Genomic DNA, 27,522 nt, shown 5'->3' with positions numbered 1-27,522 from the left:
TCCATTTGCATATTAATTTTTTAAAAAGCTGTTTGTTTGGGCAATTTGTCCAAGTTGTTTTCACTCGGGAAGTTTTATTTTCGATCCAATTAGTGAATTTGTGCCTTGTCTGTTCAGAAAGTATTACTGATAAATTCTACTGTTCGTGTAGGATTTATTTTTCATTGGTCCCTCAAACTTAGATGAGCATATTGAGGACTATTGTCATAGCTCCTTCTCTTTGCTCCACCTCAGCCATAAACCCTTCCTTTTCAGGTGCACTACAGCAGTAATACTGCATTTATGGTAACAGCATGAGCATGATGACATTGCACTTACCCCTTCTCTCTACATGTATGGTTGAAACATAACTTAACGACTGCTGTCTACTCAGACTTTTTAAGCTATGTCGAGCTACACAGTCTAGCTAAGTCTAGAAATTTATGCGATATCATGCTGCAACAAATTACTTGTAGCTCCCATGTACAGTAGTATGAAAATGCTCATGGGATCCATTGGACCTCCTAGACTGAGTCCTAGAAATTCGTTGGTGCCACGCCCATTTAACGGATGCCTAAGTATTCAATATGGCGAGCAGCGGGCGCGCGCACATTCTGCGCCTGAAGTGCGCAGCCCGCCATATTGGTAAAAGTTCCCGTATAGGCTTCCAGGGCTCGCGCCTGAAACAGACGTTAGGTCCTTTGCATGTGAAAATAAAGGGTCTAACGCCTGTTTTACGACACCTTCCTGAAATTGGCCTCGATTTGCATATTTAAAGAAGGCCGGTGCCTTTGCCGCCAGCTCAGAAGAGCTGGTTAAAATGGATGCTGGTGTAACCCAGGCAGGACAACAGTGGGTAAGTCACCTAACCGACTTTAACTGTCAACCCACCCGGGTAGGCTTAAAATTGCCCCAAAGTTTAAAAATCTAATTATTACAGTTTGTTAACAAAAAGTGACTTCTTGTGTTTACCAAATAAAATGTCTTTCTAGCTGCAATCGCTAGTCCCAGGAAGATGCAAGTTGAATTATATAATTGGATATTAGGGCTCAGTTCGCTTTGAAGTTGTTGTGAGAGTTTGCTATGGCTCAAAGTGAGTTCAGTATGGTTTCTGCCCAATTAATGATCCCATTGTAACTGTACAGTTGTACATTAACTGCATCTTTTCCATCCATAGTCATACTTGATGCCCCTGATACTGTACTAATTGAGAGAAACCTGGGGAAAAGGATTGACATGATCACGGGAGGTAAGATATATTATTTATAAATTAACTCTTTATCAAAGGTACACCTTATACTAGTCTGTAGCCAGCTCCATTTCTCTCTGCCCCTTTCTCCTCTTACATTCTGTACTTCTTTTATGCTGCATTATTTTAACCATAGAAACTGTAATTTTCTACAAGGAAAAACAAATTGTTTCATTATGCTTCTGCTGTATTACAGTTAATAGGGTGTCCAGAGGCATCTTTGTAGTAATACTATGAGGAATCTTAAAACTTCCTGAATGATATAGGAAAAAAATGTAGTGTCTATTTGGTATCCCTAATGCGATGGACAAGTCTCATTTGTTTCTCAATTAACATCTCAAGTATCAGCCGTGGTTCAGTGGGTAGCACCTTGTCTCTGAGTCAGAAGGTTGTGGGTTCAAGTCCCACTCCAGAGACTTGAGCACAAAAATCTAGGCTGACCCTCCAGTGCAGTACTGAGGGAATGCTGCACTGTCTGAAGTGCCGTCTTTCGGATGAGACCTTAAACCGAGGCCCCGTCTGCTCTCTGAGGTGGAAGTAAAATACACAATGTCACTATTTCGAAGGAGAGCAGGTGTGTTATCCCCGGTGTCCTGGACAATATTTATCCCTCAATCAACATCACTAAAACAGATTATCTAGTCATTATCATATTGTTGTTTGTGGGAGCTTGATGTGCGCAAATTAGCTGCCGTGTTTTCTACATTACAACAGTGACTACACTTCAAAAAAGTACTTCATTGGCTGTAAAGCACTTTGGGATGCCCGGTGGCCGTGAAAGGCACAATATAAATGCAAGTCTTTCTTCTTTCCTTCTTGTGCCCTGGGAAGGAGGAGACGTAAGAACATTGAACAGTGAGGCTTGACGGAAGAGAGATAAAAGAAAGGACTTGCATTTATATACCACCTTCCACATCCTCCAGACATCCCAAAGCAACTTCACAGCCAATTAAGTACCTTTAGAAGTGGAGCTACTGTTGTAATATGGGCAGCCAGTTTTCCCACCGCAAGATCCCACAAACAACAATGCGATAAATGATCAGATAATTTTTTGGTGGTGTTGGTTGAGGAATAAATGTTAGATACGGGCTATTTTATGTCCGTCATCTTGGTTCAACAGTTCCTCCAAAAGATGGCACCTCCCTCAGTACTGCACTGAGGTATCAGCCCAGATTATGTGCTTAGATCTTTGGAATGGGGCTTGAGCCGAGAACCTGCTGACTCAGAAGCGAGAACGCTACCAACTGAGCCAAGGCTGACACTTGCAGGAGGTCATCTGGTTGTTAAAGAAAAAAAGAGAAATTTAATAATTGAAAAGAAGCTTACAAACTCACTTGGGGAAGTCTGTATTTTGTTTCAGTTCAGTCCATAATACCAATTATTTTACAATTGATTCACTCTGATTCCTTTGGTATAGGTACAAATGCAGTTGTAACCATCAGTTCATTAGCTGCTTACTTAACGTTCATCCCTGTAATTTAGTTATCATTATGGGAATCACTTATGGACATTGTCTAAAATATGGAGCCTCGTTTCAGATTTTGTTAGGTATATACATCATTGTCAAAAAGCCCACCCTCTATCAATTGCGCCACCACTAACCTCTCCTTTCTCTCCAATGTCCTCACAGCTCCACACTGTCCTTTCCACTTGAACCCCTTCAGTTCAATTTCTGTTCTGCCCATAGTACTGGTCAAGTCAGTAATTACGACCTTTGTGACCATGACTGTGGTGCTTTATCCATTCATTTCCTCCTTAAGTTCAACGCAGATGACCCCGCCATCTTCCTTCACTGTCTCTCCTCCATGGTCCAACAATGAGGCACCACTCTTGTTCAGTTGCAATCCCATCTGTCCTAACATAGTTGGCACATCACCTGCAATGATTTCTGTTTCCACTCCTGCAATTTCACCTTGGGGATACCTCAAGGTTCCACCCTTTTCTCTCTCTTATTCTTATCCACATGCTGTCCCGCAACATCACCCATAGGCATGGCTCATCGTCCATATTTTTTTTTAATGAGCATATTATTCATTGTCTATCAATTTATGTGTTAGAACTATATTGAATTTATTATGTTCCACCGTTTTCTTAATCTTTTACATCTTGTTCTTTTTTCTTTTTATGCAATTCTCTGAGAGATTTTCAATATTGCATTTATGAGAGGTTGAAATTTGTCTCATGACATATTAAAGGTTATTTGTCATTATCCCCAATTAAAATGAAATTAAAAGTATTTTCCAAGAACTATTTTTGAAACTTGGACTATAAATACTCAGTTCTGGATATCACTATAACATTTTTTAATCATTGTCTTTCTAAGGTAATAGGATAGAATATTGTTCTGCAGCAATCTTTTAAGTATTTTTATAGTACTTTTCCTATTATTCATTCATTTCAGATACTCTTGCATAATTGCACTCTATCCCATTATCAACTGATCTAAGTGTATGTTCGCTATCACTAACTCACTTGTTCAAGTTATAGCTAGAATATTCTCAGAGAAAGTGTTGATGATTACTGAATAAGAAAGGCTACTGATGCATCTTGATCAGCCCATATTTATGTGTAACCAATGAAGTGGGTTTTATATTCTAATCTTTGCTATTTTGCACAAAGTTAGACTATTGTTCCTTTAAACAGAGTAGTTGATATTTCGTATTGCACTTTACCAGTGCATTACAGGGAGTAAGCATTCCATTGTAATTGTACTTGTACTGGTTACATATGGCAAATAAAATTGAATTGAATTGAATGTTACCTTTGCCTCTATACTTTAGAAATATATCATACTACCTTCAACTGGCCAACATACAATAAAATACAGAACCGCCTAGAGAAACCCGATGGGATAACGGAGGAAGAGACTGTAAAAAGACTATTGGAATACCGCAGAGTCAGTCATGGGATACTGAATAGCTACAGTAAAAAATACCATATCATTAATGCTGATCAGCCCAGTGTTGATGTCCTTTCACAGGGTAAGTAATATTACATCAACTACCTTTTGTAAGAAAAGCTGGTAAGTTATCAGCTGTATTGCTGAGAGCTGGCATTTTGGTAGCAAGTTAAATCATGAGTGGAACTGTGAGTTGCACATTATTTCTGGGAATTGGTTTGAACTCCAACCCAGACTAATGAGATGGAACTCTCCAATATATGCTTTATGAAAGGGTCCTAATTTAAAATGAGTTGGAGCATTCTGTATAAAATCCCTAGTAGGCACGAGTTTGCACCACAAATTGGCAACCTTTTTTAAAGAAGCCACAGACTTTTGCTAGTAGAAATCTTACATGTGCTGTAGGTAGGAGTTATGGTATTTCTTTGGGGTAGTGTAAAGCATAAGCTTTACTCATGAGGGTACTAGGTGCAAAAAATCAAGACATGAACTGTTCACCTACATTGACATCTGTCACCATTAATGATCACAAAAACATGAAAAATGCTGAGGTATGAAGAAAACATAGGATTGCACATCATTATCAGTAAGACATTTCAAAAGAGTAGTGTCTATAAACTTGAGTGCAACGAAGGAATCCAGTTGTACAGTGTTGAACTGGCAGTTCCCCACTCTGGGGGGAAAAAATTCAGTTGTTTGCGCCTCCCGTTAGCGCCTTAAGAGGGCACTAATGGGGAGCAAAGCAACTAGCGCCCGGGCGCGGCGATGTTTGCGCCGCTCGCGAAATTAACTAGACGTTTTTGCGCCGGCAGATCGTGACGTCAGTCGAGTGCGCAACGCCCCAGTAGCGCCCGGGACCGGATATTGAGTGGCGCCCCCTGCCTTACCGCCTGCCACGAGCAAAGACAGGTTGAGGGGAGTGTTTTGCAGTCAGAAAGGGACTGGCGGAGCGCTATTTAAAGGTGACCGCTTCCTGCCTTTTTTTGTTGGTGAGATTTGTGCACCACGCATTCTGAGAGAGAGAGACTTCTGGATAGATTCAACACTGTGTGAAGGAGTTTTGGGTACTGAGCAGCACTTTGCAGGTTTATTTTGATATGCACTTCCTTGCTTCGCCAGCGCTCTGAGGTAGTGTGGTAAACCACTGTCGTTCACTGTGTTCACTATTGTTGTTGTTGTCGTTGTTGTTGTTCACTCTTGTTTCACTGTTATACCTGACTATGCCTCAGCTGACTCCGCCCTTGGCTGCCTGGTATAAGGACGGTCGCACGGCAGCTCTCTGCCATTCGGTCGTCCACTAGAGGCATAGTCCTGATCTGTTTGTAGTTGCATTCAGTAGTTAATAAAAGCCTGTCGTTCTGAACTCTACTCAGCCTTTTATTAGAATCGATTGCGCATCAATTTTATTAACTACTGACAAAAAAAAATAACGATGCTGCAGATACTTAAGATCAAGTGCCTGGAACTCGACCCGCAAGAACCGGACTCGACTGCTAAGTTCTCACACTGGTTGAACTGTTTTGAGTCCTTTCTGGCTGCATCCGGCGAGACCGTCGCCGCCAAGCTCAGGGTGCTGAATTCGAAAGTAAACCACCGAGCTTTTGCCCTTATCCGGGACGCTACGAGCTACCAGGGGGCTATTGACATTTTAAAGGAACAATATGCACGCCCGGTCAACTATGTTTACGCAAGACATCTCCTGGGGACCCGCAAACAACAGCCCGGGGAACCCACAGAAGCATACATACGGGCGCTGAAGGAACTCGGCCAAGCCTGCGAATGCAAGCAAGTATCAGCCACGGAACATACGGAGGAGCTCATCCGGGACGCCCTTGTTGCGGGCCTCGGGTCCACTCACACACGGCAGCGACTGCTGGAAAGTAGCGAGCTCGACCTGAAGAAGGCGATTTCACTCACCCTTTCGTTGGACGTAGCCCATCGGAACATGGAGGCCTACTCCCCGGACCGCGCGGCCGCCTCGTGGATGTCGCGGCCGCCGCCATCTTGGGACGTGGCGCCGCCCCGGCCCCAACTGCTGCAGCGATGTCCCGCCCGAGCCAGAAATGTTATTTCTGTGGCCAAACCAAACACCCCAGGGCGCGCTGCCCGACAAAAAACGCTGTCTGCTCTGCCTGCGGTAAGAAGGGACACTACGCTGGCGTCTGCAGAAGTCAGAAGACCCCTACCTCCAGCAGCGCCGCTTGCGATTCGTGGGAGCGGCCATCTTGCCTTCCTCCAGCCTCGTGGGGATCGGGATCGTCATGGGCGCCGCCATTTTGTCCTTCTTCTCCGACGCCGCCATTTTGTCCGCCATTTTGCCAACGGGCCCCCGACTCACCCACCGCCTCACCGGGGTTTTACAGCGACGCTCCCGACTCCACAGCGGCCTCCATTACGCTGGATCAATCCAGACCCCATCAGCTAGCCAGGTCCACAATGGACATCCAGGTAAATGGCCGCGCCACAACTTGCCTTTTTGATTCCGGGAGCACGGAGAGCTTCATACACCCTGATACGGTACGGCATTATTCCCTCTCGGTCCGGCCAGCGCGCCATCGGATCTCCATGGCCTCAAAATCTCACTCAGCAGACGTCGGCGGCTACTGCGTAGTGACCCTTTCGGTGAGGGGCTCCGTTTATAAAAATGTAAAGCTCTTCGTCCTGCCACATCTCTGCGCTGCCGTTCTGCTGGGGTTGGACTTTCATTGTCATTTTAAGAGTGTCACCTTGACATACGGTGGACCTCTTCCCCCACTCACTGTCTGCAACCAGCAGTTTTTAAATTGCCCACCGCGCCCCACCTGTAGTCTCTCCACCCTCAAAATCACCCCCCCCCCCTGTTCGCTAACCTCACCCGCGACTGCAAGCCTATCGCCACAAAGAGCAGGCGATACAGCACCGGGGACAGATCCTTTATAAGATCTGAGGTGACGCGGCTCCTGACGGAGGGGATTATTGAGGATAGTACCAGCCCCTGGCGAGCTCAGGTGGTAGTCGTTAAGACCGGCAACAAGCAGCGCCTGGTCATCGACTACAGCCAGACAATCAACAAGTACACCCAGTTGGACGCATACCCTCTCCCCCGCATAGCCGACATGGTTAATAAGATAGCGCAATATCGCGTTTTCTCGACCATTGACCTCAAGGCAGCATACCACCAAATCCCTATCCGCCCTGAGGACCGCCAGTACACAGCCTTCGAGGCAAACGGCCGTCTTTTTCACTTCCTCAGGGTTCCTTTCGGCGTCACCAACGGTGTCTCCGTCTTCCAGAGGGAGATGGACCGGATGGTCGACGAGAATGCGTTACAGGCCACGTTTCCCTACCTGGACAACGTGACCATCTGCGGCCATGACCTGCAGGACCATGACGCCAACCTTGATAAGTTCCTTCGCACGGCCCAACTCCTAAACCTCACGTACAACAAGGAAAAGTGCATATTCCGCACAGCCCGCCTCGCTATCCTTGGTTGCGTGGTGGAACACGGAATCATCGGTCCTGACCCTGACCGGATGCGCCCCCTGATGGAACTTCCCCTGCCCCACTGTCTCAAGGCCCTCAAAAGGTGCCTGGGCTTCTTTTCCTATTACGCCCAGTGGGTCCCTCATTATGCGGACAAAGCCCGTCCACTTATCAAGTCCACTTCCTTTCCCCTGACGGCGGAGGCCCGCTCAGCCTTTCACCGTATAAAAGATGACATTGCCAAGGCCACCATGCACTCGGTGGACGAGTCCATCCCCTTCCAGGTGGAGAGCGATGCATCCGACTTTGCCCTGGCCGCTACCCTTAACCAGGCGGGAAGACCCGTGGCCTTCTTTTCACGAACCCTCCAGGGCTCCGAAAATAGACACTCCTCTGTGGAAAAGGAGGCCCAGGCCATTGTGGAGGCGGTGCGCCACTGGCGGCACTACCTGGCTGGAAAACGATTTACCCTGCTTACTGACCAGCGTTCAGTCGCTTTCATGTTCAATAATAAGCAGAGGGGCAAAATCAAAAATGACAAGATTTTGAGGTGGAGAATTGAACTTTCCACCTACAATTACGACATCTTGTACCGGCCCGGGAAACTCAACGAACCCTCAGATGCTCTATCGCGAGGCACATGCGCCAACGCGCAGATCGATAGACTACGGGGCCTCCACAACGACCTCTGCCACCCGGGGGTCACCAGGTTCTTCCATTTCCTCAAGGCCCGCAACCTGCCTTACTCCATCGAGGAGGTCAGGACCATGACCAGGAGCTGCCCAGTCTGTGCAGAATGCAAGCCGCGCTTCTACATGCCTGACAGAGCAAACCTGATCAAGGCCACCCGCCCCTTTGAGCGCCTGAGTGTCGACTTTAAAGGGCCCCTCCCCTCCTCTGACCGTAATGTGTACTTCCTCAACATAGTTGATGAGTACTCCCATTTCCCTTTCGCCATCCCCTGCCCGGACATGACCACCGCTACGGTCATTAAATGCCTGCACAACCTCTTTGCTTTGTTCGGTTTTCCCAGCTATATTCATAGCGACCGGGGCTCGTCCTTCATGAGCGACGAACTCCGTCAGTACCTGCTCATGAGAGGTATTGCCTCAAGCCGGACCACCAGCTACAACCCCCGGGGGAACGGACAGGTTGAAAGAGAGAACGCGACGGTCTGGAAGGCGGCCCTCCTAGCCTTAAAATCTAGGGGCCTTCCGACCTCCCGTTGGCAGGATGTCCTACCTGATGCGCTCCACTCCATCCGGTCACTGCTGTGTACTGCCACCAACGCCACCCCCCATGAGCGAATGTTCGTTTTTCCCCGGAGGTCCACATCCGGTACCTCACTACCACACTGGCTGACGTCCCCAGGGCCCGTCCTGCTGAGGAAGCATGTAAGGTCCCACAAAACGGCTCCCCTGGTAGAGAAGGTTCACCTCCTCCATGCCAACCCCCAGTACGCCTACGTGGCATACTCGGACGGGCGGGAGGATACAGTCTCCATTAGAGATCTGGCACCCTCGGGGTCCACTGACCCGTCTCCATTGCCCTCCACCACGACCCCCTTCGACACGGCCCAAAATTCAGTAGGCCCAATTCTCACCCCTGTCCATTCCACCCCAGTAGACGGCATGCCGCGACCCCAGGACCCGCCGGAGTCCACTCGCCCACCCAACACCAAAGGGGACGATACGCCGGTGCTCGATCCCGTTCAAGACGCGTCGTTGGAAGCTGTACCATCTCAACCATCGCCACGAAGATCTCGACGGCAAACGAGGCCGCCCGACAGACTCACCTACTCGAACTTTTGATACACTTCACCCCGCCGGACTTAATTTTAAACGAGGGGTGAATGTGGTAAACCACTGTCGTTCACTGTGTTCACTATTGCTGTTGTTGTCGTTGTTGTTGTTGTTCACTCTTTATTTCACTGTTATACCTGACTATGCCTCAGCTGACTCCGCCCTTGGCTGCCTGGTATAAGGACGGCCGCACGGCAGCTCTCTGCCATTCGGTCGTCCACTAGAGGCATAGTCCTGATCTGTTTGTAGTTGCATTCAGTAGTTAATAAAAGCCTGTCGTTCTGAACTCTACTCAGCCTTTTATTAGAATCGATTGCGCATCAGGTAGCGCCCCACTCCTCGGACTTTGTGCCTTAAGACAGGTGTAAAGCACCTGATTTAGTGCTCCAATCACCTCCAGGGGCGATAAAAGCCAAGTTTGCCTTCGGAGGCGATAATTAGCGCCAGGCGCTAAACTTTGCGCACAGCCGATAATGGCACCCCAAACGGGGCGATATTTTCCCCCTGTGAGTTTTCATAGTTCTCGTGATAGAGCACCATGTGGCCACACAGTACTCTTCCTGCCAGAGGCTTAGGGGGTGGAATGGAAAAAATTGGCAGGACCAGTCATGTTGGTGCAAACTAGACCTCCTGTTAGACTATTACCAAGCAACAGGAGGTTTTGAAGGAAGATCTGTTTGGGCATAAACTTCTCCATGGCTATAATGAATGTTGGTTTGTGTTTTGGCCAGCAGGTTTGTGTTTTTAAAACTGGACTTCTCCTGCTGGTTCTTGTTCTTTGTGTTCTTGTTCTTATCCTTGACCCCTCCTCTCCTTTTTAAAGTGCCAAAATGGAATTTAGCAAAACTGACACAATCAGGATAGGCAAGCTTAAATTTTGATTCAAACTGACACCTCTAGTTAGGACTATAGTGTCCTACTGCTAGACCTTCCAAATCTCCCGTCCAGCTCTCCTTTATTTATTTAGTTCAAATAGGAATATTCCAATGATCAGCAGCCAACTATCACTTCTTTCCACTGCTATACTTCCTTGGTAAAAACACCAATTAATAACTGAGAGTCAGGCATTAATCCATAATAGTAAACAACTGAAAGTGCTACAGAGCATAGCTACCAGATGAATGATACTGTCAGATTGATATTAGTGGGTGCTTTATAACCACGTATTAAAAAAACCCTATTGTTAACAAAAAGACGTGTAACAACATTTTCCTTAAATAGATGAAATCATAATTTAGCTACAATGGCCTCACAGTTCTTGTACAAACTGAGTATAGTAAACTATGGAATAGAGAATTTTGGATACAGGGTTCTGATTTATTCAACTCTTTGGTGCTATTCCAGAGTCGTGCTTACTGTGTTGTATATCACAGCTCGGGTGCATGTACAAGCAATGGACTGGATCTGAGTCCAAACTTTCCAGCACTTTATTTGACAGGCTGGTCCTTTTAAACCACTTCGTTAGGGTTAATTTCACTTTCTACAAATTGGGCTAGAAATTCAGCTCCTTTGCACCTGCTTATCACCCGGGGGGTGGGGCGAAAAAGCGCCTCCTGAGAAATTCGGCAGGGCTTTGCTGAGGCGCTACCCGATAGCGCCCCGGGCCACTGTGCCACCGGCGATGACATCATCGCTGTGCGCTGCAACCCCTTAGCTCCCCGCGGCAGAAATTCAGCTGTGCCCCGCAAGGCTGCCGCGGGCGATGTCAGCGCCAGCCTCGCGGGCTGCGAACCGGGCCGACCTCCGCTCGCGGGGCGCTATTTAAAGGGGAGGTGCGGCCGCAACCCACACCACCATTCTCTTTTTCTGGCCGACCTTCAATTCGGCCCATCCGTGGCGGGCCGTGACGTGGTCCTGGCCACCATCGCGCAGCCCGGCACCGCGTCTCGGTGCCAGGCTGCAACTGCGGCACCACGCCGCCACAGTGGCCTAGTGTGGGACATTGGAGGCCCTTCAGAGTGCACAGCAGCCCACCCCTTTAACTGAAGGGTAGGGGCGTTGAAACACGGCAGTGCTCTGGAGCACTGCCGATCGCGCCCCGACATTGCCTCGGTTACCACCCCACCAGGAAGTGGAGCGCCCAACATTGCGCTCCACTTCCTGTGCGGGACGGCAAGCCGAATTTAGCGGCCGGGGCAGTTCTTTCACACTGGGTGCTAAATGTCTGGCCTTAACTCAGTTATCGCCCCCATACGGGGCGTAACCGAATTTCACGCCCATTAACTTAATGAATATTAAAGCACCAGGAAACATCACTAATTGTTCTTAAACATATATTTTTATCACTGGACTGGGCAGTATATTGGGGGAGAAATTGGGTGAGTAGCGCCACCTGTTAGCGCCTAAAGAGGCAGTCAGTGGCTGTAGCGCCACTGGCTACGCCTCCCGCGATATTCAGCAGGGGCGTTAATGGTGGCGTTAGCCTTTTGCGCTGCGCCGCCACCGATGACGTCATCGGTGTGCGCAGCGCCCCGATCGCGATATTTGGTAGCGAACGCCGCTGTTGCGCCGTTTGCTACCCGCGCCCGGTTCACGGGGCCTTGCTGTGCCGGCAGAGGCGCAAGTTAAGGTGGAGGTGCGGGGCGGCCGCTTTTTTGGCGGCCGCCTGCCAGCACCTCCGTCCCTGGCCTCCTGGTCCCCCCCGCGGCATTGCCAGCTGTTTCCCGAGAGCCCGGCACTTCTCCTTGGTGCCGGGCTCTTTTGCCGGCACTCGCGATCGGGGCTCACGCTGCTGCAGGCCCCTCCCCCTTAACAGTGGGAGGAAGGCCTGCAGTACCACAGCGTGCCGTGCCGCAGCGTGTGGTGCTGCGGCACGTAGCGCTGCGAAATTCACTTTCAGCGCCCTAAGAGGGACACGGAGCGCCTCGAGCCGCGCCCTGTCTCCCTCTAGAGGCACTTCGACTGAATTTGCGGCGATCGCGGCGCAAATTCCAGCGCCCAGGCGAACTTTGCGCCGCTTGGGCGCCTCAGGCCAATTTCTAGGCCATTGTGTTTAAGGAATATAGAATCATAGAATAGGACAGCACAGAAGGAGGCCATTCGGCCCATCGAGTCTGTGCCGGCTCTTTCAAAGAGCAATCCAGTTAGTCCCACTCCCCGGCTCTTTCCCCATATCCCTACAATTGTTTCTCCTTCAAGTATTTATCCAATTCCCTTTTGAAGGCGACTATTGAATCCATCAGGCAGTGCATTCCAATTCCTAACCACTCGTTGCGTAAAACAATTTTTCCTCATGTCGCCTCTGGTTCTTTTGCCAATCACCTTAAATCTGTGCCCTCTGGTTATCGACCCTTCAACCATTGGAAACAGTTTCTCTTTATTTACTCTATCTAAACCCTTCATGATTTTAAACACCTCTAATAAATCTCCTCTTAGCCTTCTCTACTGTAAAGAGAACAACTCCAGTTTCTCCAGCCTATCCACATAACTGTAATTCCTCATCCCTGGAAACATTTTCGTAAATCTTTTCTGTACCCTCTCCAAAACCTTCACACCCTTTCTAAAGTGTGGAGCCCAGAATTGGACACAATACTCCAGCTGGGGCTGAACTGGTGTTTTACATAGGTTTAGCATAACTTCCTGGCTTTTGTGCTCTATGCCTCTATTTATAAAGACCCGAATCCCATATGCTTTATTAATTGCTTGTTAATCTGTCCTGTCACCTTCATAGATTTGTGCACAAACACCCTAAGTTCTCTCTGTTCTTGCACCCCCTTTAAAATTGTACCACTTAGCTTGTAATGGAATAAATTAATATAGGCTTCTGTTGTTGAGCATAGATATTCTTTCATAAGTGTACTCTTAGCTAAGTGGATTCCACCAAATTGTGCAGCCCTAACATAACTGTTAATAGCTAGATATTTTGGGAGGATATAAAACCTTCCGTTTTCTACCTAATACCTCTTGATCTCCCGAGCCATGCACCTCCGATGATCATGAGAATGGTCAAATTATTTGTTCTTGGCATCCACCATTTACCACAACGGTGCGTGAGATGGCCCATGGATGTCTACTTTTTCCAACATAAATTAAATTATAGTAAGCTAGAAATGTTTACAGAAAGATGGAGATATTTAGTCCCTTTTTTCCATCCCATAACAATGCAACAGATTGAAAGTCAGTGGATTACGTGCAGCGGTGGGGCGGGGGAAAGGGAGTGGGGGGAAGAGAGGAGAATCAGACCACTCTGACGCCACACAGTGTACTGTGCCATCACTCCGTTGAATAACTATATCATTGTTATAACAACAGAAAACGCTGGAAAAACTCAGCAGGCCAGGGCAGCATCCGTGGAGAGAGAAACAGAGTCAACGTTTCAGGTCGATGACCCTTCGTCAGAACTAGAAAAAAGCAGGAAACTGAACTTTTTTCTAGTTCTGACGAAGGGTCATCGACCCGAAACGTTAACTCTGTTTCTCTCTCCACGGATGCTGCCCTGGCCTGCTGAGTTTTTCCAGCGTTTTCTGTTGTTATTTTGGATTTCCAGCATCCGCAGTATTTTGCTATCATATATCATTGTTATGTTGGACAAAGTACTCAAATAAGGTAATAATGGTGAAAGTGGCCCCAAAAAATGAACACGAAATGTATATCTATTTATATCTGCAAATTCTCCATTTTGTTGACTTTTACTCACCTACTCAAATATTAATATGTAGGAAAACAAAAGAAAGATGTCAGCACCGACACAGTGTGTAAAGTCCACAGATCACGAACCTTGTTTCTTTGTGGGTGCCCATCACCTGTCTTATTGTTTGCAGCCATCATATTACTGCAGTGCTGAGTTTTATATTCCCATTCACAAGTAGAGAAATTCTGCTAAACAAAAACATGAAAATTTGATGTTGCATTCCATAGATTTCAGTCCTGTTTTTTCAGCATAAACTCTTATAGTAATTTGCAGCCGTAAGTGGAACGATAGGAACATTAATCTATGTAAACTCATCGTCTGTGCAGGATAGTTTTACATGTGTTGCATTATCAAACCAGTCAGAATATATGAATTTTGCCATGTGCTGTGATTAGTTTAACTGACTGTGCCCTTGTTTTTTTTTTAATGTGTTCTGAATTGTCTTGTACATGAAAGACCAGAAAACACAAACAAGAAACAGTAAACTATTTGATTTTTTAGTAAGATTTTAAGCAGAATTTTGCAGAATCAATTTTAAATCTGAGGGTTTTTTTAAAATCAGTGCACTGATGTACTTTAATTTTGCAGTGGAAAAACTAGGGTAACGCAAGTGACTGTTGAGCTGTATACATAATTGTTTGTATTTTGTACAATTAAATTAATTGAAAAATGTATTTAAAAAATTTAAATTCCACTTGAATCTGATTTCTTTAAAGCTTCGGGCAGACTGTTCATGTGCGTCGAGCTTTCTACACTTTTGCAACTGAAAGAAAATCAGCGGGGAACCATTACATCTAATTAGTCTGCGGTTAATTACTACAAATGGGCCGGGGGGGAGGAACCCCCTACAAATGGGGCTTAACAGCATTCATACTGCATGAGCTTGCTTGTCTCTAAGTATTATCAGTGTTCAGGGTCGCCACTGATTTTTGTTTTAACATTTCCACTCTACATAGTTTTGAGCCATGTCCAAAGCCGACATCGATCCATCGCCCCCTACACACCAAGAATCATTCTCTATGGTCCCCCCGGCTGTGGTAGGAGCCTGCAGGCAGCACTGATTGCTCAAAAATACAGGATTGTTAACGGTGAGCACCAACTCAGTCGGACTTTTTGTCTTTATTGAACTCTTGTCTCTCCCAGTTTTTGTCTTGTACATATTCTGCTTGTATAAGAGCAGTACATTTGAAACTTTACAATCTGGCAGTAAATACGTGGTAAGTCCATGGCCTGTTTATATTACAGCGCTGCCTCCAAAGGCACCAAAACACACAGCACAAAAGTGTGGCTGCTAGATCAGTGCTTCCAAGTTTGATTTTCAGTGACTTGTCGTAAATACACCTTTTGTATTTCTGCCCACAGGAATGTAGGTTGAAATTTTTTGCGAAGAGTCTGGCTCGCGCAGTTTTATGCAATGATGCTGTGTGTCAGCTCAACCAGTGCTGCCAATGATAAAGTATAAAGGAAAACTGCAAATACTGGAAATACAAGAGCAGCAATATCGTGGGAACACTATCATCTCCTAGTTCCCCTCCATGTTACACACCATCCAGACTTGGACATATATCACTGTTCCTTTGTTGTCACTGGGTCAATATACTGCAATTTCTTACATAATGCTACTACGAAAGCATCATCACCACAAGGACTGCAGCAGTTCAAGGAGAAGCACAATCCACCACCTTCTCAGAGTAACTAGGATGGCCAATTATTGTGGCCTTGCCAGTATCACCCACATCCCAAGAACAAATTAAAATAAGCAGCTACTTAATATAACATGCTTTATAATGCCCAACATCAATATCAAAATCAGTTTGAAAAACAGAACAAGGATCCTCTATGCTGGTTTAGATGGATGTTAAAAATCTCATGGTGGCACTATTTCAAGAACAGAAAGAAGTTCTCCCAGTGACCTGACGAACAGTGCTCCGAACAGGATTGAGAAAGAAACAGAGGAACAAAGGAGAAGGAAATAGGGTGAATTAGAGTCAAATCAGGTACAGAAAGAGAGATAAAGAGAGGGAAAGAAATAATGGATTAAGAGAGAGAGAGAAATAAAAGAGACAGAAAGGAAAAGTAAGAGAAAAAATTTAAATTTAAAATTTATAAAACCTCTAGGAACAATTTACTACCTGCAGGAGTGAGAGTCCATAATTTCAATTGTTCCCTTTCTGGACCTTCGAGGTTGAGCAGCATTGCAGGAACATAAATCTCGTCAGTAAAAGGGTCCTTATGTCGTTAAATACCAGCCCTAACTTTCAGCAGCGAGTTTAATTCATTTTAACAGTGCAATGCAACAATTTCTTGAAACTCCTGGGGAGGCTGACGGCGAGTTCCGTTTTTTGCGAGGCTAACAGCGGAGCGGCACAAATCGTAGCGATTCGCAACTCGTCATATCTCTTTCTCGGCACAAATTGCTGTTTTTTTTACACACTAATAATAACATGCACATTTAACTCGCTGTTATTTTCCCGGCAAACTCTGGGACATTGCTTTTGTGGGATGCTGCTGTGTTCATAGGGCTGCCACTGTTAGCTACATAACAAAGGTTACTACAATTAAAAGTAATTCATTTTATGTGAAATACTTTGAGACGTTTCTGAGAGATGTGATCAGCCGTTACATAAATGCAAGTTTTTCTTTGAATTCAGTTCTTGATTGCTGGTATGTTACTTATCTGATGATTCAATAGTGATGTAATTTTAACTTTGTTTATCCTCTCGGCCATGCATAATTCCATTAGATTCGCTTTGCACTGACCCAATCTGATTGCACTCTCTCAATGGCCCAGAAATTCGGGTCGGGGGCTTCCTGCGGGTGCAAGCCCCCGACCTGCACTTACCTTGCGCGCCGGCCGTTGAGCTGTGGGCCCCCGTGGAATTCCGATCCTGGACCTGCTCCAACTGCCGGCGCACAGTGCTTGTGTATCCCAGGGGTGCAGTTAGTTCGATGCGTCCCCTGGGATCACGTGGGTCATGGGGAGCCAATCGGAGCAGGGAATGCTCCATTCATAAGTCTGACAGGAAGTGCTGTCAAACTTATAAATACTACGAGCCCCAAAACATCACTAAATCTTCAAATAAATTTTTTTTTAAATCACATGTTTTAAATAATAAACTATAAATTACATGAAATAACTATTTTAAACAATAATTTAAATTTTTGAAAAAAATAATTTTATTTTCTAACGGGGCTAAAAATAAACTTGCCTTTCTTTAAAGTATTTAAAAATAATAAACCTGTGGAAAAAATGTTTTAATTTTAATTAATTCACCACTTACCTTGTAAAAAGCAGGCCTTGCGACTGCTTTTTACATGTCTAACTTCTGGAGACTTACCTTCCCGGGAAAACCTGTAAAAAAAAACGTAAGTTCGATGCGCACGCGCTGCCTCTCCTGCGCACGCGTTCCACCTCTTAACCCCTTCTTTCAGGGGAACGGAAGTGCCGGTTTCCCGCGCATGCGCAGTGCATGCAGGAAACCGGCACTTCCATTGGGCCTACGGGTGAGAACCCCGTGCGTACTCACCCGTGGAGACCCGAAGTTCTGGGCCATTGTCTGTATGACTAAGAGTTAGAAATTTACCAGCAAGTCAGCTTTTCTGTGTTAAATCAGTATTGAAAATTTGGATCAAGCCATTTTATAGCAGCCAAATACAAATCTTTGCAGCCAGATCTACACTGAGGGTACAACAAAGATGTATTTTTATTTTCTCTGATATGAAAGGAAGTAAATAATCCTGACTCTCTGCTGAGTAATTTGAAGCAAAACAAATGCAGATTTGTAGCTATCAGATACAGGGGGGATGTGAGGAAAAACTTTTTTACGCAGAGAGTGGTGAGGACCTGGAATTCGCTGCCGCCGGAAGTGGTGGAAGCGGAGACACTCAATGGGCAGGATTTTCATTGGGCCGTGGAGTCAGGATTGGAGGCGTGGGGGGGGGGGGGGTGGTGTTAAAATCCCGAAATCAGGGGTCCCGACCCCATCCCGCACCCAAACCCGACTCCATGCCAGTTTCAAAGGAGGCGGGTGGGTACCCGCCCCGCACTGGGACCCGCCGACCCGAGGCGGGAAGAGATTAGTGCCAATTAACTGCCTGTTAACAGGTAGTTAACAGGCAGTTTTTAGCCTAATCCTTATTTTTAAGGTTGAAGTGTGGGATTCCCGACGGCTCCAAACCACACCAAGTTAGAGGAGGCAGGCCGTCGGGTTGAAGGACTTGGAGGGGTCGCGATGTCGGTGTTCAGGTGAGTGATGTGTGCATGAGTGCAAAGGTAAGTGTGTTTGGTGTGTCTAAAGTGATTAAATAAGTTTTACATACCTTTTCTTATCTTTTCAGCCTTCCTTCCTTTAGGTCTCGGGAGTCCCTCATCTCACCGGCACAGAAAGCAGAATGGCTGCGAACTGTCAAAAGTGACAGCCTGCAGCTTTCTGTGCAGGAGAGATTTCTAACTGAGTCTGTGGAGAAGGACTCATGTTAGAAGTAAGACTGTCTGACAGCTTCAAACAGCTGTGAAACGCTGATATTTCATCTGTCAAAAGCTCTTGACAGATGAAATTTCAGTCTGTGACGTCACCTGTTGCCGGGTGGCCCTTAATTGGCCTGCTGAGCCCGCTGGGCGGGCTCAACAAGGTCAATCAAGTTAAAATCACGTGGATTGGCCGTATCTCGATGGAGGCGGGACTACAACCCCGAAAGTTGTAGTCCCGCCTCCCACCCGACTCCTGAATGAAAATCCTGCCCAATGTTTTCAAGGGGAGACTGGATAGGCACTTGAGGGAAATAAACTTGCTATGCTACGGGGATAGAGTGGGGGAATGGGACTGACTGGATTACTCTACAGAGAGCTGGCACGGACTCGATGGGCCGAATGGCCTCCTTCTGTGCTGTATGACTATCATTGGGGCTTTAAAATTGCCTGTAACTGTGACATATAAGGGTGAGGTATTAACTTGCTTCTTTGCTTTCAATCTTCAGTTTTTAGGGATTTTCACCAAAAGAACTGACAAATTTGCCAATTTCTGCAATCTCCCTCTCATGATTCTTATCTGACAAGGTTTGGTTTTGTACGCCTCCTTTAATTGCCAGCTGCGATGGTATCTGGTTTTATCTGCAGTCCTTTTATATTAAAAAGTAAAAATGATAATGTGTCTTTATTTACCTGTTGAAGTTTCCAATGGTTCATGATTTTCCTCTTTTGTTCCTGTTTGTCATCTTTTTCTTCCTGTATTTTTTCCCCAGCATTCCCTTCACTGTCACATCCAGGTGGCCTCTGGCATCAGCATTATTTAATTAACAGCTAATGCCTATCAAAAATCAAATATTTAGAATAAAGTAGTTTTCCTCTCCCAAATGTTGCTGTTTGACACAGAATGTAACTCGTAACAACCAAGAGGAACAGCTGCTTGCCAATGATTACACATAGATGTGTCGTTCTTCACAGCTGCAGTAACTGGTCTGTGGAACACTTGAGTTTTTCAGAATGTCTTTTTATGAATGGGTAGCATGTTAACATAGAAACATAGAAGATAGGAGCAGGAGTAGGCCATTCGGCCCTTCGAGCCTGCATTCAACGAGATCATGGCTGATCATCCAAACCCTAGCACCCGGTCCCTACACCGACAGCCATCCCACCCAAGCCCTATCCCCGTAACCCCACATATTTAATCCCCCCTAACACTAAGGGTCAATTAAAATTTTTTTTTTTTTTATCATGGCCAATCAACCTAACCCGCACATCTTTGGACTGTGGGAGGAAACCGGAGCACCCGGAGGAAACCCACGCAAACACGGGGAGAATGTGCAAACTCCACACAGACAGTCACCCGAGGCCGGATTTGAACCCGGGTCCCTGGCGCTGTGAGGCAACATGCTAACCACTATGCCACCGTTCGAGTAAATACTTGTACCTTCAGTCATACTGTAACTCAGCTCCGAAGGAGTGATAGACGGGGAATTATAGAGTGCTTTAGTTTTACCCGCTGAAAGGGGAAATTGGCTTTGTTGAATGACATTGGTGAAAGGGATGAATGGAAGCCATAATTTTAAGGGAAATTCTGAAGTAAAAGTCAAGGGAGACATTAGGAAAAAAAACTCTGAGGCTTTTAAAAAAGATATGTTAGTCCTGTTTCTGTTCTCAATGAGAAAGGTATCTCTACCGAAGCATGTCATTGTATTTTCTAAGTGAACACTTTGTTTAAGTTAACATAAAATTATTAATTTTTAGGAGGGTGCATCCACATTTTCTTGTGGCTTACCTCACAAAAAGCTTTGTACTGTTTCTCTGTTATGAAGAAAGTGTTGTGGAATTGCCAGTGCTGGTGAAAATCTGCTCCATCCCTGTTAAGAGCCTAGACCTAGATGTTTTTGGAAACACATCTTTGACAGGCTTGTTGTACTTGAAGGAAAATGGGAGTTGAATGTGTGAGTTGTTGTAGAGCCAATTTACTGTGTTACTTAGTTGTTCCTTGCTAGCCTAATGCATGCTGCCTACATTGTTACTAGTTTTTTTAATGTATGTTTACTTTTGTTTTGCAAGCCACTATACACTTTGTAACCCTTTCTCATGGTATTCCAGCAACTTCAGAGCTAGTATCTCCTATTGGTCATATCTGGTAACTCAGTTACTCTACCCTTCAGAGAGCACCTTGATTTGACATTGGTTAGTTTATCCTTTGTGTGGCATCTAATGTAGCTGTATTTTTCCAGAACTCTAACTGCAGTGACATTACAAATTGTAGCCATCTGCTTCTTTCCTTCCCCTCCTCTCTCCCCTTTGTGTGGGAACCTAGACACTAAAGATTATTCTTTGATGTTACATCGTCAGCAACCTTTCGTCGGATTTTCACCATTCCTACTTTTGTACGTGGTTAACACATGTATATTTGTATGTGATTGATTCCATTATGTTATGATTTACATCTCTGTTCTAAGCTTTGATGGGTGTGCAAAAAATAGACCTGTGCATGGCTTGCACGCCCATGCATTAGCTTTGCGCATGTTTTAAAATATGGGCAATAACTTTCACTCAGTAAGGTAAAAATATTTGTCTATTAAACCTATTTTTCTACTAAACAACACAATATGGTGTGTCAAGTTTAGTGTTCACTTAGAGTACTGCATACGGTTCTGGTCGCCATATTATAAAAAGTATATAGAGGCACTGGAGAGGGTGCAGAGAAGATTTACAAGGATAATACCAGAAATGTGAGAAATACATATCAGGAAAGGATGAACAGGCTGGGTCTCTTTTCTCTTGAAAAAAGAAGTCTGAGGGGTGACCTAATAGAGGTCTTTAAAATTATGAAAGGTTTTGATAGAGTAGATACAGAGAGAATGTTTCCACTTGTGGGGAAGAGCATAACTAGAGGCCATCAATATAAGATAATCACCAAGAAATCCAATATGGAATTCAGAAGAAACTTCTTTACCCAAAGAGTGGTGAGAACGTGGAACTCGCTACCACAGGGAGTGGTTGAAGCGAATAGTATAGATGCATTTAAGGGGAGGCTAGACAAGCATATGAGGGAGAAGGGAATAGAGGGTTACGCTGATAGATTTAGATGAGGAAAGACGGGAGGAGGCTTGAGTGGAGCATAAACGCCGGCATGGACTGGTTGGGCCAAATGGCCTGTTTCTGTGCCGTATATCCTATGTAATCCTATGCAAGTTGGACTAAAGTGGAATGGGCTGTGAGATCAGCCACTTCAAGTAGAGTTAGTCATTGTGACCTGCTGCTTACTAAGCCTGCACAAAGTTACTACTTTTAATAATGGATACCCAGTCGACACTGTCTGACTTGGATTTAAACTTCGTTGCTGTGCTATCGATTTTGTAAATTTTGAATAATGAATGTAAGAAAAAAAACTTGCATTTATATAACACCTTTCATAGCCTTAGGATGTCCCAAATCACTATACAGCCAATTAACTACTTCTGAAGTGTTGTAATGCAGGCTAACACAGCAGCCAATTTGTGCAGCAGTTAATCGGTTTTGGTATAGATTGAGGGATAAAAGTTGGCCATGACACCAGGAGAACTCCCCTGCTCTTCAAAGAGTGCCATGGGAGCTTTTTATGTCCACTTGAACAGACATACCTCTCATTCGAAAGATGGCACCTCTGACAGTGCAGCACTCTCTCAGTACTGCACTGAAGTGTCAGCCTAGATTATGTGCTCACATCAGCAGTGGGGCTTGAATGCAGAACCTTCTGACTCAGAGGCAAGAGTGGCATCACTAAATATATACAAGAGTTGAATATTTCTTCAGTTAAACATAATTAGAATAAAAATGTATCATTTAAAACGTTATTTTTGTGTTAAAATACATTTTCAGTATTGATGTGATGTCTTGTTGATTATGTTTTTTTTTTCATTCATTCACGGGATGTGGGCGTCGCTGGCAAGGCCAGCATTTATTGCCCATCCCTAATTGCCCTTGAGAACGTGGTGGTGAGCCGCCTTCTTGAACCGCTGCAGTCCGTGTGGTGAAGGTGCTCCCACAATACTGTTAGGTAGGGAGTTCCAGGATTTTGACCCAGCGATGATGAAGGAACGGTGATATACTTCCAAGTCAGAATGGTGTGTGATTTGGAGGGGAAATTGGAGGTGATGGTGTTCCCATGCCCCTGCTGCCCTTGTCCTTCTAGGTGGTAGAGGTCGCGGGTTTGGGAGATGCTGCCGAAGAAGCCTTGGCGAGTTGTTGCAGTGAATCTTGTAGATGGCACACACTGCAGACACAGTGCCTCAGTGGTGGATAGAGTGAATGTTTAAGGTGGTGGATGGGGTGCCAATCAAGCGGGCATCTTTGTCCTGGATGGTGTCGAGCTGCTTGAGTGTTGCTGGAGCTGCACTCATTGAGGCAAGTGGAGAGTATTCCATCACACTCCTGACTTGTGCTTTGTAGATGGTGGAAAGGCTTTGGGGAGTCAAGAGGTGAGTCATTCGCCACAGAATACGTTAAGTTTCTGGTCAGTAGTTGTAGTGTATGTACCTTTTAAGAGAGAACTACTTTTACTGCTCCTGTATACTGTAGTACCGGCAGTGACCACACCTGTATATAAGCCTTGAGCATGCCTCTGTACTGTTAGTCCCTCCTCCAGTAAACACCTGTTGATTGTTAATTTACAGCCTCCGTCTAGTTATTGGAAAACATCATACCTTAAGAATCAACGGATTCAATAGTGGCGACGAGGTCGATTTGAATCTACCTGCAACTCTGCATTTCCTTTCAAGGATTTGCTCCGGGAGGACGGTGGAAGAAAGTCGAGGCCAGAAGCACGGGCATCGACCACGAGCAACCGCCCAGTCATCCGGCAGAGAGTGAACATCGCAGGGGAGGCTGTTGAGGGCTGGGCTTGGTTCTCCAGCCATGACGATCCAGCAACAGACTGGCAACAGGTACAGCGCAGACCCTTCCCGGACAGCGGTGGCTGGAGCCGACCACGGGGTAAGAGAGAGGGTGAAGCGCACAGGGCGCAGCCGGGGGGGGTTGAAGACCGAGCGGCGTCGACGGAAAACAAAAAGAGAGAGAGGGTAAAGCACAGGAGAACGCGCAGAGCGCAGCCAGGGCTCAAGGGCTGAACAGCGTCCGCGGAGAAAAAAAAAAAGGAAGCGCGGGAGACGCCATTTCGTGCCAGCGGAGAAGAAGGGAGAGCACGGGAGACGCCATTTTAGACAGTTTAATCACACCCAGGGATGTCGAAGAGTGGCAGTATCACTGCGTTCGACAATGAAGTCGAAGATTGGGCGACATATGTGGAACACATTGAGGTGTACTGCAAGGCGAATGAAGTGCCAGATGCTAGGAAAGCACTGGTTTTGTTAAATTCCATGGGTGCAAAAACTTATGGCTTACTGCGAAACCTAATAACCCCAGAGAAGCCAGTGGATAAGAATTTCGAAAGCATAGTGGAAATCCTACAGGATCACTTAAACCCCACACTGCTGCTGATAGCAGAAAGATTTAAGTTCCACAAAAGGAACCAGCATAAAGACAAAAGTAATGCTGAGTACTTAACAGAACTGCGCAAGCTATCGAAACACTGCCAGTTTGGATTGGGACTAGCAGATACGTGAAGGGACAAGTTTGTGTGTGGGCTTCAAAGTGAAGGAACCCAGAAACGGCTTCTATCAAAAAAGGATCTTACGCTGGACAAGGCTTTCAGCATGGCAGTATCACACAAAGCAGCCGCACGGGGCACTGCAGAGATACAACGGAGACCGCAAGAATATGGCACCAATGAAATGTCATATGGAGTAGGGAAGTGTTATCGCTGCGGCAGAACAACACATGACCAGAAGGATTGTTGGTTCAAGGACCAAGTGTGCAGACAGTGTGGAAAAGCAGGACACATAGCAAGAGTCTGCAGGTCAGGGAAGAAAACCAGCAGCAAGAAATCTCCACAGGAGAAGTACAAAAAGGTACATAAGGTGATGGACAGTAGTTCAGATGAACAGAAAAGTGATACAGACTCTGGAAGCAAGGAGCTGGGTTGTCTGAAACTACATAAGGTAATCAAAATGGAGGATCACCAGACTGGGTCACGCTCAAGATAGACGGAGTCCAAGTGGAAATGGAATTGGACACAGGATCAGCCCTAACAGTCATAAACCAAGGGGACTACAAGCGGCTATTCTCACATATACCCTTGAAAGCTACAGAGATTGTCTTGAAGACGTACACGGGGCAAAAGGTCTACCCCAAAGGAAAAATAAGGGTAAACGTGATATACAAAGGCCAGGAAATACCCAAAATGGACCTATATGTATTGCCAGATGGAGGACCACCACTACTAGGACGTGAATGGATCCGGAAGATACAATTAGATTGGCATTCCATACAGGCACTGAAGGTTGAGGCCAAAAAGGATGACGATGTCACACCTGGACGACTGTCAAAAATGCTAACTGACGCACAAGAAGTGTTCCAGGAGGGACTCGGAACATTAAAAGGCATAACAGCGACGATTAAAATAGAGGAAAATGCAAGCCCAAAGTTTTTTAAGGCCAGACCGGTGCCTTATGCGATCCGACCAGCCGTCGAAGCAGAGCTGGAAGGGTTGGAACGTTCAGGAGTACTGTCCAAAGTGGACTGGAGCGAGTGGGCTACACCCATCGTTCCTGTAATGAAGAGGCCGTTGAGTAATACGCCTGGGGAACCAAAGAAGGTCCGCATCTGTGGGGATTTTAAGGTGACAGTGAACCCAGTCCTTCACACGGTACAATATCCACTTCCACGGATTGAGGATATTTTCGCCTCGCTATCTGGAGGTAAACACTTCACCAAGATTGATGTGGCCCAGGCGTACCTGCAAATGGAGGTGGAAGAAGCCTTGAAACAATATCTCACGATCAACACTCATAACGGTCTCTACCAATACAACTGGCTGGTGTTCGGGGTAGCATCGGCTCCGGCTATTTGGCAAAGGGCAATGGATCAAGTCCTGCAAGGGATTCCAGGGACCCAGTGTTATTTGGACGACATCCTGGTCACGGGCGAAAATGACAGTGATCACCTTGCCAACCTGGAGAAGGTGCTCACTAGATTAAAGGAATATGGGCTACGAGCTAATCGCCACAAGTTCGAGTTTTTCCAGAAGCAGATCTCGTATTGTGGCCACATTATTGATGAAAAGGGGTTACATAAGTCCCCTGAAAAGATTGAGGCAGTAGTCAAGGCTCCAGCACCGGAAAATGTGTCACAACTGAGGTCGTTCCTCGGGCTGGTGAACTATTACCATAAGTTCTTACCAAATTTGTCTACAGTATTACACCCACTGAACACCCTACTGCAAACGGGGGTACCATGGAAGTGGAATGACGAATGTAAACGAGCTTTCCAGAAGTGCAAAGAATTGATCACATCAAAAGAGGTGTTGGCCCATTTCAACCCAGCACTACCAATTCGGTTGGCGTGTGATGCATCACCCTATGGTATTGGAGCGGTGCTGTCGCACAAATTCCCAGACGGGTTGGAGAGGCCAGTAGCCTTTACGTCTCGGTCACTAACCTCAGCCGAGTGCAACTACGCCCAGATTGACAGGGATGCCCTCAGCCTAGTATGGGGAGTAAAAAAATTCCACCACTATCTGCATGGGCAGAAGTTCACCTTGCTGACTGACCACAAACCACTTGTTTCCATCTTTAATCCAAAGAAGAGCGTTCCGGTGATGACTGCACAACGGCTACAAAGATGGTCCCTTTTTCTAGGGGCGAACCAATATGAAATAGAGTATAAGGGCACGAAACAGCATGGAAACGCTGATGGGCTATCACGCCTGCCACTGCCTACTGTGGAGGAAGCACCAGCAGTGGACCCTATCGAAATATTTTATTCGTCGATAATTGAACGATTGCCAGTAACTAACGCGGATATTGAGAAGGAGACCCGCAATGATCCGACACTGTCTCGGGCATATGATTTGACGGTGAAGGGATGGCCAACACATGGCGACTCACTGTTGCCAGCATTCTCATCCAGAAGAGAACAGCTGTCAGTATGCCAGGGGACAGTGATGTGTGGATCCCGAGTGGTAATTCCACCCAAGTTAAGGGAGAGAGTGCTCAATGAGCTTCACGAAGGCCATCTGGGAGGGGTGAAAATGAAAAGCCTTGCCAGGGCTTATGTGTGGTGGCCGGGGATCGATCAACAAATCGAGGACCTAACAAAGAGCTGCTCAGGATGCCAGAAGGTCCAAAATGCACCACCACATGCCCCTCTACACCCATGGGAGTGGCCCTCCTCTCCATGGCAATGGGTGCATATTGATTTTGCTGGTCCATTCATGGACTCAATGTTCTTAATAGCAGTGGATGCGCACTCGAAATGGCCTGAGGTGATCAAAATGTCCTCCACCACTACAGAGAAAACGATTGCAGTCCTACGGACCATATTTGCCAGGAACGGCTTGCCAGAGCAGATTTGCTCTGATAACGGACCACAGTTTGTGTCCGAAGAGTTTCGAAAATTTATGAAAAGGAATGGGGTAAGGCATTACACATCCGCCCCGTATCATCCAGCCACAAATGGATTGGCTGAGAGGTTCGTACAAACCTTTAAAAAGGCGATAAGGGCCATGTGCAATGATGAAATTCCACTACAGCATAAGGTGGACAATTTCCCGTTAGCCTACAGAAATGCGACACATGCAGTTACCAACCAGACCCCGGCCATGATGTTCTTTAATCGAAGGTTGAGATCTCGTCTGGATTTGCTCAGACCAAATGTGCGAAGGAATGTTGAGGATAAGCAATTCCAGCACATCAATGAGAAGCCGACAAGGAGCTTCAATGTAGGACAACCAGTCTTGGCCCGCGACTACCGAACAGAGAAATGGCAACCCGGAACGATATGCACACGGCAGGGGCCACTAATGTACACAGTGGATGTCGGGGAGAACATTGTGAGACGCCACGTCGACCAGATCCTAGCATCACAGGAACGAGTCAACCCCATGTCTCGCGTATCTGGGGATGAACCCGACATACCGGTAGCATCTAC

At 46.2% G+C, this 27,522-nt stretch overlaps 1 protein-coding gene across 3 annotated transcripts in view; it reads left to right on the top strand.

Moving 5' to 3' along the window:
• The window catches only part of ak8 (adenylate kinase 8), a 235,233-nt gene that overhangs the window by 106,512 nt on the left and 101,199 nt on the right, over nt 1-27,522 (top strand). For 2 of the 3 annotated variants that reach the window (XM_085965535.1, XM_085965536.1), the window contains exons 7-9: nt 1,157-1,228; nt 4,009-4,209; nt 14,978-15,109. In XM_085965535.1, the coding sequence (XP_085821661.1) occupies nt 1,157-1,228; nt 4,009-4,209; nt 14,978-15,109 (405 nt within the window). The remainder of the gene's footprint in view (nt 1-1,156; nt 1,229-4,008; nt 4,210-14,977; nt 15,110-27,522) is intronic. The other variant, XM_085965537.1, reaches the window with a different exon arrangement.

The sequence above is a fragment of the Somniosus microcephalus genome, chromosome 23 (assembly GCF_052327205.1).
Source record: "Somniosus microcephalus isolate GS21.2 chromosome 23, FLI_Smic_1.0, whole genome shotgun sequence".
Lineage (NCBI taxonomy): Eukaryota > Metazoa > Chordata > Chondrichthyes > Squaliformes > Somniosidae > Somniosus > Somniosus microcephalus.
The sequence above is the reverse complement of the archived record's forward strand: the minus strand, read 5'-3'. Positions and strand labels throughout refer to the sequence as shown.